This window comes from Phascolarctos cinereus, unplaced genomic scaffold, assembly GCF_003287225.1.
Source record: "Phascolarctos cinereus isolate Bilbo 61053 unplaced genomic scaffold, phaCin_HiC Scaffold_726;HRSCAF=1367, whole genome shotgun sequence".
Classification (NCBI taxonomy): domain Eukaryota; kingdom Metazoa; phylum Chordata; class Mammalia; order Diprotodontia; family Phascolarctidae; genus Phascolarctos; species Phascolarctos cinereus.
The window spans coordinates 357289681-357310448 of record NW_027556098.1 but is presented as its reverse complement, the minus strand read 5'-3'; the positions used below and the strand labels follow the sequence as shown (position 1 = coordinate 357310448).

Genomic DNA, 20768 nt, shown 5'->3' with positions numbered 1-20768 from the left:
GTGGGATCTCCGTGACGTCAGCAAGAGTGCTGCGGGGATTGGTCGGAAACGGTAGAGGTGGGGCCTCAGCCCCGACTGAGCGCGAAAGCTCGAACGGCAGTGGCGGGAGCTGAGGCTGCTGGGGCTGAGGAAGTAGGGGCCGGCGTCTGGCCCGGAGTCTGAGGGAACGGCGCTAGCAGCGGCGGCGGCGCTTCTGGTTCTTCCAGGGGGAAGCTCTCGTGCATCGAAGACCATGGCAAGCGAAGTGGCGGCTGAGGTGAGTGGGGGCCCTGGGCAACCTTTCTCAGTCGGGGGAGGGGGTGGTGGTGGTGGCCGAGGATGGAGAACTACAAATCCCAGCATACCCCGCGTCTTCGAGGGACTACGGCTCCTGGCAGGAATTGATGGACGCGGAGGCTGCTGACGGTGTTAGTTGCCGCGTTGGTTCCTTAGGAATACGGGGGGATAAGAGGTGCTGCAGCTTTGGGGTGCGAGAGGAGGTGAACGAGGTTAAGTAGATCATGGATTCGGAGTCAGAGAACGTAGATTGGAAATCCAGTTTTGATACTTCTTAGTTGTGTGACCTTTGCTCAAGACTAACGTCTCCTTTGCAGAAAGAAAGGAGATGCTCTCTAAAATCCCTTCTAATTATCAGTCCAATGATAAAACATTTTGTTTTGTTGAAAATAGCAAGGCGGTATAGGATCATATGGTGCATAGATTTAAAGCTGGATGTAGTCTTAGAGGTCTTCTAGTCCAGCCCTCTCATGAGAAAATGAGGCGTAAGGAGATTAAGTGATTAGTTCTCTGCAGCTGTGTGGCAAAGACGTGGAATATCAGAGCTACAGGTAGACAATATGTAGGTGAAACCTCGCCTGAGCTAGAACCCCCCCATAACCTACCTGAAAAATGGTCATCCAGCTTCTATTTGAGCAGCCCAAGGCAATCCATTCTGGTTTTGGATAGCTTTAATTTAAAAAGTTTGTGATTCCCCCCCCCCCCCCGTTTTACAGAGATGGAATCTGCCTCTTTCCAAATTCTACTCATTTCTTCTAGTTCTATCCACCAATTAAGCAAGACAAGCCTGATCCTTCTTCCATATGACAGCCTTCAGATATCCCTATTAAATTATCTTTTCTCTTGGCCAAAGCTTGTTACCAATATTATCTCAGTTAATCCTCACAACTGGAAGATAGATGGTATTATTATCCATGTTTTACAGTTGAGGAAGCTGAGGCAGACAGGTTAAGTGACTTGCCCAGAGTCACATAGCTCTTAAGTGTCTGAGGTTGCATTTGAACTCAGGTCTTCCTGACTCTGGACTCAGCCCCCTATCCTTTCGGCCAGCTAACTGTCTCAGTAGTAGCATTTCGGTTTACTTTGTTTTTCAGTTCTTTGCTATCACAAAAAAAAAAGTGTGGCTATAGCAAAGATTCTGTAGGGTTGAGAAATTAGGCATGTAATTTAGTAGTTGCCGATGACTTCTTAGTTTAGTTCTTTTGAATTGTTATACCATTTACAATCTTTCAGTTTTTTTAAGGAATCTTTTTTTTTTGAGATATCATGAATAACTTCTCCAGATTATCTTTAAAATTGTGTAGCTTTCATTATTTATTTTATTGGTTCGAGTACAGCTTTTTTTAAGAACTTCATTTTCCTGAGTGCTGTTTACATCTCAGTACCAGCACATCTGATACGGAGTTAGAGTTCATATATGGTAGTTCCATTGTAATTGATTACGAGAATATATTTCTGTAAAAAATGCTGGCAGATATGTTCCATTTTATTTATATTTGTTTCCCTCCGTGTTTTGTAAAATGCTCTTGGAAATGATGTTTTTTATTTGAGTCTCACATCAGGATTTCTGTAGGCTCCTTTTCTCTAAGGCTTTCACAGTGTTTTCTGAGCTAATCTTCAGTTCTTCCTAAGAATTTGCAAATGCTCCTGTATTACTTGACTGCCATGTCTCTGCTTGGCAAGGAGCTTGAGTGTTTCCTGGCTTTGTTTGTAAGCTTTCTGGCTTTATTGTTTTGGTGATTATTTTATATCAATTAGATTTCTCTAAGAATGGTGCTAATCTGTTCATATCTTTAGTTTTATCTACAATAAAAGTCCTTTAGGGTTTGCAAATCCTTTACATATTAACACATTTGATCTTCACAAGAATCTTGTGAGGTAGGTGCTGTTACTGCCCCCATTTTCCAGATGTGGGAACTTTAGGCACAAAGTGATTTTCCCAGGATCACACAGCTAATAAATGTCTAAGGCAGGTATTGAACTTGGGTTTTCATAATTCCATATCCAGCAATCGACCAACTCTGTTTTTCATTTTTTCAGAGCTAACAGCTTATTTAAATATGTTAGGTTGGAATTGTTGTAAATCCATATAGTATTTACTCATCTTTATCCTTTTTCTAATTACTTTGATCTTTAATTACTCCAGGATCTTACTGAATCAGACAAGCATTTATTAAGTGCCTGCTGTGTAATAGCACTGTGCTAAGTGCTATAGATGGAAAGAGAAAAAGAAAACAGTCCTGGCTTCAGGGACCTTACGTTCTGTTGGGGAAAACATGTACATAAGCATATGCAAAATATATTAAAATATAAATATCAAATTATGCTTAGTATCTAGTTGCTTCCAGAAAGTAGGAGGTGAGCTACATCTAATGCATTCTGAAAAGATTATGCGTTGTAATGGTTACCTAATAGGTTCAGAATATCAGACTTCCAAGATCACCTCCCAATGGTGGGGAGTGTAACCTCGAGGCCGCAGGTTCTCCACTCCTGCGTCTAGTCTAATGATGTCCTTTCTTCTTTTTAGAATAATACCTATTATCAATCTTTGGCTTTTATGTTAGTCAGTTTACCCCTCCCTTGTGAAAAGGAAAATAAGCAAAAACATCCAATAAAGTGATCCCATCTGTTAATGTCTACAATATTCTGTCCTAGTTGTTCCTTACGTTTCTGCCATGAGCCAGAGGTGTATTTGAATAGTAGCTCTGTTGGACTGTCTTTGACTTTTCAGTGACTTTTTGTGATCTTTTAATTTACATTGTTGTAAATGTATATATATGTAATGTGTATATTTTCCTTAGTTTTTATTTTGCTCTGTCAGTTTGTAAAGATCTTTCCATGCTTCTATTTTAACCATTTTATATTGAACAGTAATATTCCATTACTTTCATATACCTTAGGTTTTTCAACCATTTCTAATAGATAGGTACCCATTTTGTTTCTAGTTTCTTGAGATGACAAAGAGTGCTGCCATGAATATTTTGGTATATGTTGATTCTTTGTTTTCATCTTTGATTCCACGGGGTTGTGCGCCGAGTATTTGGGAAAACTGATTCAAAGGGAGAGACGTTTCTGTCCCTTTTCTTGTATAATTCCAAATAGGCAGCTAGGTGGCACAGCAGATGCAATGCATGGCTTGAGAATCAGGAAGAACTTAGTTCAAATCTGGCTTCAGACACTAAAGTGACCATGGGTAAGTCAATTAACCTCTGCTCTGTCTGCCTTAGTTTTCTCAGCTGTAAAATTGGAATAATAATAGTACCTACCTCCAAGGGTTGTTGGAAGGCATTTAGCACGGTGCCTGGCACATGGTAAGCATTATATAAATGCTAGCAATGATGATGAGGAAGAGGAGGAAGATGATGATGATGATGATGATATCGATATCCAGAGTGGTTGGACCACTTCCCAGGTCTCCACCAGTGTGCCTGTCTTCCTACCACCCTTCCAACACTGACTATTTTTATCTTTTATCATCTTTGCCATTTTTGCCTTGTAAGAGCTGAAACCTCAGAGTTGTTTTAATTTGTATTTCTTCTCACTATTAGCAAGAGGCTATTTTCATGTGGTCAAAGTTTATGATTCATCATTTGAAAATTGTTCATATTGTTTGACGTATTAGGAAATTTAATGATAATTAGATGTTTGTGTCAGTTTCTTCTATATATTGGATTTCAGACCTTTTTTTTTTAAGTGATATTTGCTGTAAATACTTTCCCCACCAATAGTTTTTCTTCTTGTTCTATCTTCATTGATTTTATTTGTGTAAAAACCTTTTAATTTTTTTTTTTGGCTAGGCAGTGGGTTTAAGTGACTTGCCCAGGGTCACATAGCTAGTAAGTGTTATGTGTCTGAGGCTGAATTTGAACTCAGGTCCTTCTGAATCCAGAGCCGGTGCTCTATCCACTGTGCCACCTAGCTGCCCCAAAAACCTTTTAATTTTAAGTAGTGAAAGTTGTTCATCTTATCTTTTATGATCTCCTTTATCCCTTATTTAGTTGAGTTCTTCTCATAGTATGAAAGGTACTTGATTTCATTTTTAAATTTTATTTTCTATTATGTGACCTTTCACATTTAGATTGAATATCCGTTTTGAGCTTTTGTAGTATTTGTCCAAGATATTAGTCTAAACGTAATTTTTGTCAAATTTTTTCCCAAGAATTCTTGTCAGAAAGGGAATTCTTTTCACAAAAATTTATTTTCTTGGGTTTATCAAATACTGAGCTACTGTTTTCAGTTGCTTCTGTTACTTGATTGTCTAGTATGTTCTACTGATCTACTTTTCAGTGTTGTTTTTTTTTAACCAGTGCCAAATAGTTTTAATGACCAGTGCTTTATAATATGGTCTGGGATATAGTAATTATATGTCTTCTTTATTCATACTTTTTCTCATTATTTCCATATTTATGCCAGACCTTTTGGTCTTTCAAATGGATTTTATTATTAATTTGCCTAGTTCTATAAGCTATTCCCTTAGTAATTTGGTATAGCATTAAATATGTAAATTAATTTAGGTAGTATCATTTTTATTCTGGTGGCATAGATCAATCATGAACACTGAATATCTTTTTAATTATTTAAATCTCCCTTTATTTTTGTAGAGTGCTTTATATTTGTAGTTGTATTGATAGAAATCTTGCGTACGTTTTGTAGATTAGCTGGGATATTTTGTTGGTTTTGTATCTTTAGTGGAATTTTCCTTTGATTTTTATTAGTACCGTATAAAAATACTAACGATTTTTTAAAAAATGTATTTTGTATTTTGCTATATTGCAAAAACTGTTAATTGTCTCAGATATTGTTTGCTGCAGCTCTCTGGCCTTTTATAGGTACACTTATATCATCTGCAAATGAGGATAATTTGACTTTTTTTGTTGATATTACAATTACATTAGCTTTAATTTTGTTCTCTTAATTTGTTGCTATAGCTAGCATTTTTTTTTTGGTTGGGCAGTGGGGGTTAAGTGACTAGCCCGGAGTCACACAACTAGTAAGTGTTATGTGTCTGAGGCTGGATTTGAACTCAGGTCCTCCTGAATCCAGGGCCCGTGTTCTATCTATTGTGCCACCTAGCTGCCCCCTTATAACTAGCATTTCTAAAACTGTGTGAAATAATTTTGGGAAGGACTATCCTTGTTTTACCCCTCTTTGTACTGGGAAAGCTTCTAGAGTTTCTTCATTGCAAAAAAAAAAAAAGTACTTCTTCATGATTTTAAATTTAATATTTGTTCTTGATCATAGGCAGGGCCTTTCCCTTTCTATGCTTTTTTAGAGTTTTTAACATAAAAGAATACTGTATTTTGTCAAAGGCTTTTTATTCAATAAAAACATGGTTTTTATTTGTTTATATGGTTGGTTATGCTAAACGTTTTCCTAATGCTGAATTATACTTGCTACCCTGATTCAAGTCCAATTGGTCATAGTGAATTATTTTCTGCATATGTTGCCACTGGACTCTTGTGAGGATTTTATTTACAGTCTGCATCAGTATCCATTAGTGAGATTGCTATTTAATTCACTTTCTCTGCTTTTTTTCTACCTGGTTTGGGTAGCAGGACCATTTTTGTCTCATAAGAGGAATTTGGTACAGTTCCTGCTGTCTATTTTGAGAATAGCATAGGCACTAATTGCTTTTTAAATGTTTGATAGAGTTCATTTGTAAATCCATCTGGACTCAGGATTTTTCTTTAGCAGTTCATTTATGGCTTGCTTGATTTCTTTTTTCTAAGATTGGATGATTTAATTTTTCTTTTTTTTGTTTTGTGTGGGTATTTCATATTTTTGGATACATGATTTCCTTTGACTTCTTAGTTTTTCTGGCACATAATCACATAGAATAATTTCTGATGAATATTTTTTGTTACCTCTCTGTTGTAAATTCACCTTGTTTTTTATTTTTAGTGATTTGATTTATTCTTCTCTTTCTTGGTCAGGTTAGCTAATCATTTATCAATTTTATTAGCCTTATCAAAAAACTAACTTTTTAAAATTTTTTTAAAATTTTTATTTTTATTTTTTATTTTATTTTAAAAAACTAACTCTTAAACAAAACCGTCATTACTCTAAATTTTTATTCTTAGGTTTCTCTATCCTCTAATTTTTCAAAACGGCTTCTTTTGTACTTGTTTTAGGTTTGCCAATTTTTTCATTTTCTAACTTTTTTAACTGCATGATCAGTTCCTTGATCACTTTAATTTTGTTAATATGAATTATCACAGACACAAAATTTCTTCTGAAGAATGGCTTACTTGTGTCCAGTACTCTTATTTAATAGAAGAGAAAACTGATACTGAGTGGTGAAGTCAGTTAAATTGAGTCATACAGCTTATTTGTGGCAGATAAGGACACTGAAATTCTTATTCTTAGGTAATCTTTTAGGTCTAAGTTAACAGCCTCCCTAAATAGTAAGTTGTGGATACTATCATCAGTTTAAGTAGTGTCCACTGAATGACAATTGGACAGCATGCTTTGCACACTACCTCGCACATGGTAGACATTCAATAAATGTTTGCTGGTTTAAATAACAATATCTAGCACTTGTACAGCACTTTAAGCTTTGCAAAGTGCTGTAAATATGTTCTCTTATTTGATCTTCCCAACATCCCTGTGATGGTAGGGGAGGTTGTTATACCAATCTTACAGATGAGGAAACTGAGGCTAGAGAGGATGTGATTTGTCCAGGGTCACATACTAGTAAGTGTCTGAAGTGGGATTTGAACTCAGGTTTTCCTGATTCCAAATCCAGACCTCTTATTCATTGCCTCACTTAGCTACTTAAACTAAATTTGTGGCATTCTTGTCATCGAGTATGTGTGGAGGAATGAAACAGGATACCATGTAAGGAAACATGTGGCAGAAAGAGATCCCAGGGGATTCCTCAACAAGCTGTGGATACAGGAATGTGTGCCATCTGGCAGTTCTGTAGCCCAATATCCAGTTCCAGGTAATAGATTCATAGTGCAGAGGAGCAATCTTGAGCATTGGCCTAGCTGCCTATTGAGTAAGGAACAATTTCTGGGAAGCACATGATTGCTGTATGGCTTTGATTTTGTAGTGTCCCAGACCTAGGGGAAACATATAGTTAAATTGCTCTGAGCCTGCAAAACTCAATGGGCTAATAATAGTGGCTAAATTCAACAGCAGTCTACTGAAACTCCCAACCATGCCCAAGTCAGCAGACCCAAACCTAGGTGAAGAAATTACAAAACTCAGACCAGGAGGCCAGTGAACAGGAAACTCATCTTCTGTCCTTCTGATCACATCACATTCAGAGCACTAAGTTTATGAGCTCCCAGCACCAAAAGGATGTAAGAGAACAGAAGCTCAGGCCAGAAGTATTCAGAGCTTAGTGCTAACCACAAAGTCCTAAGTCACCTAGACTGAAGAACTGAGCAAACAACAACAGCAAAAGAGCCTGACCATAAAGAGCTATAATGGAGAGAGACACCAAGCTCAAGACATAAACACAGAAATAGAAGTTGGCTAGGAAAAAAAAAATCTGCAAGCAAAGCCACAAAGAAATGCATCTTGGACACAAGTTCAATTAGAATTCTTGGAAGAATTTTCTTTTCCCCAAAAAAATTTAAAAATGATTTTAGAATCCACATAATAGGGCAGCTAGGTGGCTCAGTGAATAGAGCATTGGCTCTGGAGTCAGGAGGACCTGAGTTCAAATGTGGCCTCAGATATTTACTAGCTGTGTGACCCTGGGCAAGTCACTTAATCCTGGTTGCCCCCTGCCCACCAAAAAAATCCACATGAGAACAATAGAGGAAAAAATGGCAAAAGAAGCAAGAGCAAGGAAAGAAAGATATGAAAAGAGAATTAATAGCTTGGAAAAAAGGGACAAAATGTTGCTGAAGAAAATAATTCCTGGAAAATTAGATTTGGCCAAATTGAAGCTAATGACTCCATGAGATATCAAGAAATAGCAAAACAGAGTCAAAGGGCTGGAAAAAAAGAAGAAAATGTGACGTAGCTCATAAGAAAACAATTGATCTGGAAAACAGATTGAGGAGAACAAATTTAAGAATTATTGAACTACCTGAAAGCTATGAACACCAGCAGTAAGAGCCTGGACATCTTATTTCATGGATTCCTGAAAGAAAACTGCCCAGATATCTTAGAACCAGGGGGCAAAGTAGAAATAAAGTTAGTCCACCAGCCACCTACTGAAAGAAAGGAACACCCAAATGAAAATTCCCAGGAATATTATAGCCAAAATCCAGAGTCCTAGGTTAAGGGGGAAAAAATTACTGTAAGCATCCAGAAAGAATTCAAGTACCAAGGAGCCACAGTTAGGATCACACAAGATTTAGCAGCTATCCGTTTAAAGGAGTGCAGAGCTTAGAATGATATTCTAGAAAGTAAAGGAAATGGGCTTACAACCAATAGGTCATTTAGTCAGTAAACATTAAATGCCTACTGTATTCCAGGTATCATGCTAAGCATTTGTAGACACAAGCATAAAAAAGATAGTCCTTGTCCTGAAAGAGCTCACAGTCTAACATGGGGAGACAACACACAAAAGAAAGCTGGAAAGTAGAGGTGGGGGAGGGGCTATCCAGCACAAGGGCATGGCGGTGAAGCTGAAGAATTCCAAAATGAGTGCAGCCAGGTGGGAAAGGAGATTTGTGAGATGTCTGCCCTGTCCCCTCCCCTTAAATGAAGGAGTTTGTGGTTCCATCCTCCAATTAGAGGGCCAAAAGATACTGATGAAGCTGAGTAAGGAGTCTGATTAAATCTTGCAAGATGATGACACTTCACAGTGATGATTTTACTGGGGGCATGTTGGAGAAGCCAAAGAAGTCCAAAATGAGTGCATTGGCCCTAACTAAAATAAAGTGGAAAATTGGGATAATCTACCCAGCAAAACTGACTTTAAACTTATGGGGGGGGAAATGTATCTTTAATGAAATAGAGGACATCCAAGCATTTCTGATGAAAAGACTAGAGCTGAGTAGGAAATTTGACATACAAATATAGGAGTCAAAAGAAGTGTTAAAAAAAAGGTAATGAATGATAAATCACAAAGTTAAAGTGTTTACATTCTTATGTGGGGGGGTGATACATGTAGCCTCTTAGAACTTTATCATCATCAGAGATGATAGGAGGATATCTTTATTAGATGGAGGGCCTGGGCGTGATTCTGTCATGTTTGGATGATCTCAAAAGAGGATTGGAAAGAGTGGGAAAGAAGAATGCACTGGGACAGGAAGGAAGGGAAAGGAAGAATGGGAGAAATTATTTCACATAAATGGAATGTGCAAAGAGAAGTTTATACAACAAAGAGAAAGCAGTAGGAATGAACAGATAATACTCCAATGTCATTCTCATCTGAACTGGTTAAAGGAAGAAAGAAAAACACCTTACCTAAGAGGGAAAGAAGTTAAAAGAAAAGGGAGGATTACTAGGGAGGGTAAGTCAAAGGAAGTGTTAGTCAGAAGCAATTCATACTCTTAAAGAGGGAATAGGGAAAAAAGAGAAGGAAAAATATAAGAGAATAAAATGGAGGGATAATAAGCCCAGGGAGGTCAAGTGATAGTGTGAAGGTAACACATGTAATAGATAGCAGAGCTAAGATTCAGACACAACTTCTGACTATAAAACCAGCACACTTTCCACTGTACTACATAATTTGTATTACATGTGTATATCTCTTATTTCTCTTACTGGATTATGAACTCCATGAGGACAGAGATAATGTCATATAGATAGATAGATAGATAGATAATATTTGTATGTCCTTCCATGGTCAATTCATTGATCTTTTTTTTCTCGTAGCATTGGCTACATCCCATAAATTTTGGTATGTTGTCTCACTGTTGTCGTTATCTAATAAAATTATTGCTTGTTTCTATGACCCACTCATTCTTTCCAATTAATTTTTAACTTTTGATTCAAAGGCTCTTCATTGAATATAATTTTTATTGCATTATTGTTGGCAAAATATGTGTTGAGTATTTTTGTTTTTCAGCTTTTGTTTGTGATGTTTTTATAACCCAATACATGGTAAACTTTTTTAAAGGTACCATGCATAGCTGAGAAATATGTATACTCTTTTCTATTCCTATTTTATATTCTCCAGAGATCTGTCATATCTAACTTTTCTAAAATTCTCTTCAGGCGCTTAACTTTCGTCTGTTTTTTGGTTATAAAATTTATCTAGGTTTGAGATGGTGTAAATTGAAGTCTCCCCACTATTAGAGTTTTAGTGTCTATTTCTTCCCTTATGTAACTTTTCTTTTAAGAATGTAGCTGTTATACTATTTGATGTAGTTCGGTATTGATACTAATTCATCATCACCTTTTAGCAAAATGTAGTTTTCCTGCCTATCTCTTTTAATTAGGTCTATTTTTGTTTTTGTTTTTTCTGAGATCTGACAAGTAATAGATTCTGCTCCAGCGCCTTAATTTAACTCTGTGTGTATCTTTGTTTCAAGTGTGTTTCTTGTAAATAACATATTGTTGGAATCTGATTTCTAATTCGTTCTGCTATCTTTCATTTTATGACTGATGACATCTCCTTCACATGAACAGTTATGATTGCTAAATGACCTGCCCAAGGTCACACAACTAGGTAGTCCCTGGAGTAAGATTTACACTTGGGTCTTCCTGAGTCTAAGTTCTATGCACTATCTGCTATGCTGCCTTATTGCCCAGATCAAAGACAGAAAGACTCAATATACACCAAAATATTCATAGCAACCCTTCTTGTGGTAGCAAAAAACTGGAGACAAAATAATTGCCGGTTGATTGGGGAATGGTTGAACTGTTATATGATTGTTGTAGAACATTACCATGCTTTGAGAAATGGGTATGAAAAATATACAGAAGCTTGGGAAGACTTAAACAAACTGAAAGAAGAATAGAGGGCATCTACCCAATAGTAAACCAGGAAGTCAATACATGGACCTTTGAAGTCAGTCTGATAAATTCATAGGGAATCATAAGGGTTTATGATCATTCACAGATAGACCCCAAGGCTTATCTCATACTGATGCTGGTGGAAGGATATAAGTAGCAGGGTTTTGAGAAATATGAAATTCACAAGTGGTCTGATGGCCAGGACTTGACCAATCACACAAAACAAAAAAATGAACAAAACTAATGAGCCGCCTACCAGGCTGATAACTGGTTATTTTGTACAGTCAACAGTGCCTATGGACAAATAAAACTGAGTGGGGCTTGGCTTTTATGTTGCCTTAGGGAAATGTTTTCTATTTCTAGCCATACATTTTAGTCTCTATTACTTGATATCCTTTTTATTCTACCATATTGTGGCTTTCATTGTTACTATCTTAATCCAATATGATGATCTTAAACATTTTTTCCTTGAACAATTTACTAACAGTTAACTGTAAATTAAACATTACGATACCCAAGTAGGTATTTGTTATCTATAATGTTGTTAAGAGAGCTGCTTGGCTAACAAGTTAATTAAAAATTTACTTCATTTTCTAGCTTCACCTAGATGTTGAAGATCCCAAACTGAACACAAAGGAAGAAACTGATTCAGACAGTGGGCAGAGCAGCTGTGAAACAGGATCTCTAGGCCATTCCAACACAAAAAGCACACCCCTGATTGAAAGAGGTTTGTGATATTATCTGATCCCTTGTTTTCACAGGTAAAACCTCCAGAGTTCACTTAGTGAATGGACAGGGTTCTTTTTTTTTTTCTTTCTTTTTTTGCTGAGGACACCATCTTCCCAGTTACCCAGCTTCCTGTCTTCACAGTCATCTTAGATTCTTCCTCGTCACTCCCCTCTTTCCACCTCCTATTAGTTGCCTCAACTTGCCCATCTTTTCTTGAATGTGTCTTCTTAGTCATACTGCAGCCACCCTAGTTCCAGCCCTCTTTTGTCTGGACTATTGTGTAGTCCCCTAATTGATCCTTCTGTTTCTAATCTCGCCTATTTATCCCCTACATAGATGCTAAAATAATCTTAATAAAGGCATAGGGTTTGACCCAAGCCTTTACTGGCTTCCTGTTGCCTCTAGGATAAAATGCAGACTGCTCAAGCTGGCATTCAGGGTTCTGCACGACTTGGCTTGAGCTCACCTTTCCAAGCTTGTGTCACTTTTTTCTTCTTCTAGCTAACCTGGACTGCTGGATATGCATTGAACTCACCAGTCTGCCTCCTGCCTCTGTGTATTCACCTGAGTTCTTTGCCCCCTGTGCCTGTAATTCCTCCTTTCCTCCTCCCAGCTCATCAGAATCCTTGTCTTTTTTTAAGATTCAGCTCAGGGGAGCTCCTTCTTTGCAGTGTCTCTCTTGTTCCTACCAGTTGTTAGTGCTTTCAATCCTCCAATTGTACCAGTATCCCTCAGTACATTCTGTATCCCTCCAGAGGAGCATAAGCTTGTTGAAGGTAGGACCTGTTTCATTTTTGTATTTGCATCCCTAGTAATGAGCACAATAGTGTGAACTTGATAAATATTTATTTAATTGAATTGAGTTGACTTGAGATTAGATGTGTAATTGCATGTGGAGAATGTCCATATGCATTTTGCTTGGTTGGACAGGTATATGTAGGTTTCTGGGAACCTAGAGATTAGATGAGATTGCTGGGAATCAGGAGGCCTAAATTCTAATCCCAGCCCTACCACTACCTCATGGTACTCAAGGGATTCTTGGGCAAGTCCCTTCCCCTCTCTAGGCTGCTGTTCCCTCTTCTGTATAAATGAGGGGGTTGCATTACATGATCTCTAAAGTCCCTTCCAGCTCTAAAATTCCATGATTTACAAAACATATTTGGATGAACTCATTCCAGCTACAGTGTCAGAATTGTAAAATTTCATACAGATTAGAAATGTTTTCTACACTGAGCGGTTAAAGTGTGGATAATTACATTTCTCAATATGTGAAAGCTATGTTAGGTTTGGGAAAATGTTTTCATAATGTGGATAAGGCTCGATTTGCTGTGCTAAAATAAACCTTTAGTGGTAGTTGCAAGATTTCACAAGCTGAAATAAATATCCTCTGACGCATCCTAAGCATCCACTTCTGTAGATGAACATTTTTAGGGGGGATGGGGACAAGTGCAAGTGACCAAGTAACAGTCTTTCGTCTTTCATTTATTCCAGACTCAGATGAAGAGATCTTTGTGAGTAAGAAGTTGAAACGTAACAAGTTCCTCCTGCAGGACAGTGACAGTGAAGAAGATGACAGAGAGGTCCTTCCTAAGAAGGCTGACTATGGCAACACAGAGGTGGAAAGTGAGGAGAATAAAGAAAACATATATGCAGGGAAAAAAGGAAAAGGCCGAAAGATTTACCAGGCTCTGAGGGACAGTGATGAGAGTGATGTTGAGGAGCCACTGTTCCAGAAGAACTCTGACAGCCAGGTGATGGCTCCTTTGGCTGAAAGTACCTTGGATCTGGGCTCCCAATCCCCAGAGTCTTTGACCTTACCAGCAGGTGCCAGGAAAAGGTTCAAAGAATGTACTCAGGATAAAGAAGATGCTGGAGGGAAAACAAAAGGGAGATCACAGAGGAGGCTTGAGAAAGAAGCCAAAAAGATGGAAGTGATTAGTCGTCTGAAAAAAAAGGAAAATAAAAATGAGGTAATTTTTTAAAGGCCATTCAGATATTTCTAGGATGTGTTTAACATGTTCAATTTGTATTTTAATGACCTATCTCCATATTTTATTTTTCACTACTTAAAGACAGGGACTGTGTGTTCTGTATGTCTTTCCCCTTTATGACGTAGCACAGTGTGAAGAGACAGATGAGATAGTGAAAAAGGCATTGGACTTGGGCTCACATGACCTGGGATCTAGGCCTGGCTCTTGTTGTTGTTATTGTTCAGTAGTCTTCCAGTCGTGTCTGACTCTTCATGACCCCTTTTGGGATTTTCTTGGCAAAGATACTGGAGTGATTTGCCATTTCTTTCCCCAGCTCATTTTATAAATGAGGAAACTGAGGCAAACAGGGTCAAATGACTTGTCCAGGGTCACGTAAACTATTATGTGTCTGAGGTTGGATTTGAACTCAGGAAGAGAAGTCTTCTTGACTCCAGGCCCAACACTCTATATTGTAGCACCTAGCTGCCCTAGTCTTGGCTCTACCACTGGGCAAATCATGTCACCTTTTAAGGCCTCAATTTCCCTATATGCAAAATGGGGGATAATAATTCTTATATCACGTGATATTTTAAGGAAAGGTTTTGTAAACTCGCAAGCGCTATGTAAATATGAGCAGTTAATATAATAGACAGTGTTTGAATTGAAGGACGCAAGTTAAGTTTAAAATGAAAGAGGATTTTTTTATACTTCTCATGTGAATTAGCATGCTTCCAGCAATTAGTGATCTTGTTTGCTTAGTCAAAATTCAGCCTTAATTAGTTTTAAAAGTAAGCACTTAATACAGATGATTCAGTTCTCTAAAAGCCCTCACTAATTTCTAAGTAAATTTTGGGCAGTTGTTCGCAGACAGAACTTTCTGTGTCAGGGATAGGTATGTGTTGTGAACTAATTAAAATAATTCTTCACTCTGGCAGAGTCAGAGTTGTTGTCTGTTTCAGAATATTAACGTGATCACCTCAAAATCCTTTTCAGAGGTAGGTGGGGACATGAATCTTAAATGAATAAACAATAGATAATGTTAAATTGGAGAATGAGCAGAACATGGATTTTGTTTTTGCTTTTGTTTCATTTAGTTTTTTTGCAATGTCACACAGGAAGGTGAAACCAAACAACCGTTCAATGATAGCGGCTGTCTTCTTGGGGACAGTGACCTTTTTGAGACAGGATTGGAGGAAGAAAATGATCCCCCACCAGAAGATGAAGAATCATTAGAATCAATACGAGCTTCTGTAAAAGGCAAAATCAAAAAGCACAAGGCGAGTAAAGGGTTAATGGAACCAGGCCTTCCCATCATTCCCAGCCTTTGTTTTCCCTCCTTAGCTTACAGTTGGATGTTGATAAAGATTTTTTTTTAGCTTAAGAAAATCATGTGCTGATTGATTTAGGTTTTTCAGCAGTTGTTAATTTTGGAAACTGTTGTACAGGTGACAGACATGCTAACCTGTCGGGAAACTGGGGCTGAGGTAGTATTGCCATATTAGGACAGACTGATAGCAAGTGTTGCTTCAGATTCTGTAAAAATGTTCAAATTCTCCCATGGGAATGGGATGGTCATTAGGATGTTTTCCCCAATTTGGTTTGTAAATCACACATACCCTGGTAGGAGGTAGTCAAAAGGTGGTGTTAAATTCCAGCCAGGGGTATGAAGCTCGCAGCCCTGGATAGAACAGATTTGGGTTTTTTTTTTTTCTAATAAAAACATAGGCTACAGATAGGGGGAACAGAATACCAGGCACACAGGTAGGGTCAAGAGGGGACAACTCTCAGAGAACTCTGGGGAAATGGCAGGAAGACCAGCTCTTCCCTGAACCCCCTGAAGCAGACACACTAGTGGTAGTTACTGACATGTATGACATGGTAGACAAGAATCAGTCTTAGAGCCTAGGACACTTGGATTCTGTCTTATGACACATACTAGCTGTGCGACCTTGGGCAAGTCACTTAGCTTTTCGTATGGGCCTTACAGTTTGTGAAGCCTCTTCCAGTGCATTACCCCATTTGGACCTCACATCAACTCTGTGAGGTAGGAGGTGGGTACTACAGATACTATTATCTCCATTTTATAGATAAAGAAACAGACTTTCCCACGGTTACAGAGCTAATAAAATCAGAAGATCGGGGCAGCTAGGTGGTGCAGTGGATAAGAGCACTGGCCCTGAAGTCAGGAGTACCTGAGTTCAAATCCAGTCTCAGACCAAACACTTGACGCTTACTAGCTGTGTGATCTTGGGCAAGTCACTTAACCCCAACTGCCTTAAAAAAAAACAAAAACAAATAAAATCAGAAGATGGATTTGAATGCAAATCTTCTGACTGCAAGTCAGGTACTGTATATACTTCACCATATTGCCTGCTACAGAGGCTTTTCTGATTTCCTTGGAAGCATAAGAGGCATTTGGAGGCGAGGACATGCTTTAGGGAACTGCTGTTGAATGCTGTTGTAAGCCTTGTTCAAGACATCAAATTTATTTTCTGGGCATTCTCATGAATGTGTGGGATCCAAGCAACTTGACATTCTTTGAGGATTTTATACCTATTAAATAATTAGTTCAATCTGAAGACAGTATCCAATATGCCTGGGTTCACAAAACAAATCTGTGCTCAAAACTTTCTGGTAAGAAACATTTTCTCAACCCACTTCAACATTTGATCTCTTTTGTTACGGAAAAGAACCACAGCACGTAGGACCTGGAAGGGCTCTCAGAAACTATCTAGCAGCTGACAATAACTAACATTGATATAGAGCCCACTTTGTGCCAGGCACTGTGCTAAACCGTTTACAATTGTTGTCTTATTTGATCCTCACAACAGCTCTGGGACATAGATGCTATCATCATTCCTATTTTACAGGTGAGGAAATTGAGGCAAACTGAGGTTAAGTGACTTACCCAGGGTTGTACAGCTAGTGATCCACAGTGGTGGATTTGAACTCAGGTCTTTCTGACTTGCGTCCTGGTGCTATAATTACTGTACTACCTAGCTTCCTTCACTTACCTGGTCTGACCACCTCATTTTACAGAGGAGGAATCTGCCATGCCAGAGGTCGAATAATAAGTCTGTGCTTGAGCTGGCAGTAGAATCAAGGCCTCCTGACACCCAGTCCAGGGCTCTTTTCCCTGTGTCATATCAGCTTTTCTCTTTTAGATGATTACTTTGCTGTCTTGTCTTTTAGAAAAAGGAGCTGTCTTTGGAAAGTGGGGGCTGTTCATTTGAAGATGAAAAGGAGCTGTCACAAGGAATGATAAGAAAGGTGAAGTAATGCTCTGAAGCCTTGTTCCCTTTGATTTCTTCCCATTGAGTTGTTCATTTCTCCCTCCTCATGTTTATTCTGTACTGAGTCCTATAATAGTCATGCTTCCCCCTTCCCCCATTCCCTTTCCTCCTTGTTTCCTTAGAAAGAAAAGCCTCTTTCAGGATGAAACATCCATCTCTATGCAAAGCACCAACATAGGTTTCTTTTCTCTTTAAGGAAAGGAAGGCGGCCAAGCTAAGTAAGGAAGCTATAAAAAGACTTCATAGTGAGACCCAACGCCTTATTCGAGGTAATGTTATCAATGCATTGCACTTTGTGGAAAACGCAAGTGATGTCTTTGTAAGGAAATCAATTTTGGCTCGAGGGATGTTTCTGACATTCTTAGGTCTACACTTAGTTTATACCCCTTTTTCTGCTCAGTATTTTTGTTTTTATCAATAACTTGGTGGCACCTATTAAGTTTGTGGATGGCATGAAGCTGGGAGGAAGAGTATAGTAATTTATATAACTCACATTTGTTTAGCACCTTAAGGCTTGCCAAGCACTTAGCTCACTCAAAACAACCTTGTGAGGTAGAGAGTGCAAGTAATATTTACAAGGATGCCCCTCCCCCCTTACTGGCAAATATGACTTTTATTACATTGCCTCTTACAGATGAGAAAACCGAGGCGGAGGGAGTTGAAGTGATTTGCCTGACGTTACATAGCCAGTAAGAGCTAGAATTCAAATCCAAATCTTTCTCCTAAATGTCAGTCTAGTGTTCTTTCTGCTGTATGCCACTGCTTCACAAAGCTGTGACTTGCCCTTGGTCACACAATAAGCATAAACTCGTGAATAGGAGACTCAGGTCACCCAAATCTCAGATCTAATCCTCGTAGCACCATACCGTGCTGCCTCTGTGTGGAGGAAGGGACACTGGGCTGGGAATCAGGAAATCAGTGCTCGTCTTAACATTGCTACCCACTTGCTATGTGACCTGACCAAGTCATTTAAGCTCTTTGAGCATCAGTTTCCTCATTTATAAAATAAAAGAGTTGAATACTGTGATCTTCTAGCTTTAACTTCATATAATTAGAACTCATTGGGATCAGTGGCTCTTGAAGGGTGAGTCAGGGTGTTGCCCTAGGTGTGCCACAAACTGAGTGGAGTGTGGTCTTACAATCCAATGTGCCATCTCCCACAAAGTGTTCTAACTTTACGCTTGCATTTTCTAACTTTACACTTGCATTCTTATATGCGTGTGCAAGTCTTACATGTATGTGTGATTCCTTGCAGCAAAGAATAATAACATACCTTGAGCAAAAAAAAAAAATCCGTGAACTCTTGCATTAGATAATAGAATTGGGATTCCTAAGAATTTTAAAAGGCAGAAACAATGACCAAATCTAACAATATTAAATATAATAGGAATAAAAGTACTTAGCATTCAAAAATCCAGCTGCACAAGCCTGGGGTAGAGGAGACATGGCTTAATAGCAGGTCAAATAGAAAAGACTTGGGTCTTTTTGTGAGTTCAATGTGATTTGGCCAAAAAAGCTAATGTGGTCTTAGGCTGTATTAATGTTAGTTTTCAGAACCAGGGAGGGGGTGGTCCCTCAGTACCCAGCCTTGGTCCATCCATGTTTTAGATTCAGTTCTGAATATTACATTTTAGGAGAAAAATGGACAAGCTGGAAAGTACCCAGTAGCATGTGACCAGGATACTTGTCCAGTGAGGAATAGTTATGGAAATGTGAATTTTTAACCTGGAGAAGGGGACACTTACAGGGGACACATTATCATCTTTCAGTATCTGAAGGGTTGTCTGGTGTAATAGAAGAGGAATCAGGCTGGCTAGCTCCAGAGACTCTTGTGTTAGAATTACAGGAAGCAGATTTTAATCTTAGTATAGGAAAGAATTTCCTAATAATCAGAAAAAGTCTAAATGGGCTGTCTTGGGAGGTAGAGAGTTCCCCATCTCTGGAGGTACTTAGGCTGGAGCTAGATGACTGCTTGTTAGGCAGGCATATTGTAGTGGGAATTTATGCCTCAAGTAAAGTGAGAGTAGAGGGCCTTTGAGATCTTCAAACTTTGTGACTCTGTGGTCTTCCAGCCTCGGGGATTGTGGTAAAAAGAGTCGCTATTGTGAAACTCCTGGCCTCTTAGTATAAACTGAATGTGTTTCTAGACCTGCAGTAACCTTTGCTTCTCCATAAGGAAGATCCTTTGTCTCCAGACGTTCCCTTTGTTGGAATGATCACGTCCTTTGTAGCCCACTCGCTGTTGGCTGGTGGAGTTTCATTAGTAAGTGATTACTTACCATGCATTTGCTTCAGTCTTCGACTGCCTTTTTTGCTTTTGTTCCCTTCGGCAGAGTCTGCGCTCTCTCTTCCCTATCACATGCCTGAAAACAAAACCATTCATGACTTCTTCAAACGCAGGCCAAGACCTTCTGTCCAGGGAAATGCCATGGCACTGCTGAAGTAAGAGCACTTTCTCTTTATGTGACTGGATGTTTTCTAGACACACTAGTTTGAGGAGCCGGTTTTTAGGGTAAACAGTTTCTTCTCACCCTCAGCCCTTGTCCCAAATAAAAAATTCTCAAAATTGCTGCAAGTCTGTATAGATTAATGGAAAGCACCCTGGATCAGTGGCACCAGCCTTGGTTTTTGAGGCCTGATTTGGCCTTGTATTATTAGCTGAGTCATCCTAGTTGGGCGAGTCATTTCATCTTCATCCATAAAATGGAGATGATATTTCCTGCCCCTGCCTTCCTTACAGAGTTGTGGATAATGTGAAATAATGACCACAGAGCACTTCTATTAAGAGTTGAGAGTATGTCGCATTGAGAGTGGGATTCACCTCAGGCTGTTTCCCTCCTTACAGGTCATCTAAGTATCAGGCAAACCTCAGCAAAGAGATCAGCACCACTACTAACCCAAGTGATAGCAGCAATGCCGGCCACACCAGAAGCTCTAACCAGATGACAGGCCTTGAACCAGAAAGTGAAAACAGCCCACTTCCTTTAGCTCCTGACGCTCCTCAGACCTCTGCTGACTCTGCTGACCAGCCTGCTTGTGAAGATATGACAAAAGATGAGCCAGGATGTTACGAGGATTGGGGACAGAAAGAAGACTTGGAGGCCACTATGAGCCCTTCATTCAAGGGCGTTTCAGAGCATCAACAGGAATCCAGTGTCTTTAGTAGTAAGGGGCTGGAACAGGCGGAGGCTAGGGTCCCTGAAGCACTTGAACTCAGTGTTCTGGAGGAAGAGAAAGAGCCACAGGATCCTAATGAAACAAAGGGGAAGGTCAGTGAGGTCAGGCAGCAAGCTATGGTAACAGCCACAGTTCCATCAGAAAAAGGAAGGAAGGTTACACTGGATAAACTTCAGCGACTGGGAGTAGATCTCTCCATTAAGCCAAGGTTGGGGGCTGATGAAGATTCTTTTGTGATTCTCGAGGAGCCTGAAACCAATAGAGGTAATCCTTTGAGCCGGGCCTTGCCTTCTTCTGAATACTAGTGGGTTTTCTTCCACTTTAGATATAGTTAGTGCAAACAACTCTCAAATATCTATGATGATTTTAGATGGGAAAGCAGGAATCACTGAAATCAATAGATAATTCCCAATTCTGTTAACAAGTACAGGTGTAATCTTACTTAGGAAGCCATGTT

The 20768-nt window shown here is 39.0% G+C and overlaps 1 protein-coding gene across 2 annotated transcripts in view; it reads left to right on the top strand.

The window, feature by feature from the left end:
* The first annotated feature begins 74 nt into the window (after positions 1–74).
* Positions 75–20768, top strand: part of CLSPN (claspin) — a 38151-nt gene continuing 17457 nt past the window's right edge. Inside the window, exons 1-8 of one of the 2 annotated variants that reach the window (XM_020983691.2) lie at positions 75–256; positions 11740–11869; positions 13363–13841; positions 14957–15118; positions 17034–17111; positions 17331–17403; positions 19468–19576; positions 19980–20575. In XM_020983691.2, coding sequence (XP_020839350.1) covers positions 233–256; positions 11740–11869; positions 13363–13841; positions 14957–15118; positions 17034–17111; positions 17331–17403; positions 19468–19576; positions 19980–20575 — 1651 coding nt within the window. In that variant the 5' untranslated portion in view covers positions 75–232. Of the gene's footprint in view, positions 257–307; positions 408–11739; positions 11870–13362; positions 13842–14956; positions 15119–17033; positions 17112–17330; positions 17404–19467; positions 19577–19979; positions 20576–20768 lie in introns of those variants that run through there. The other variant, XM_020983692.2, reaches the window with a different exon arrangement.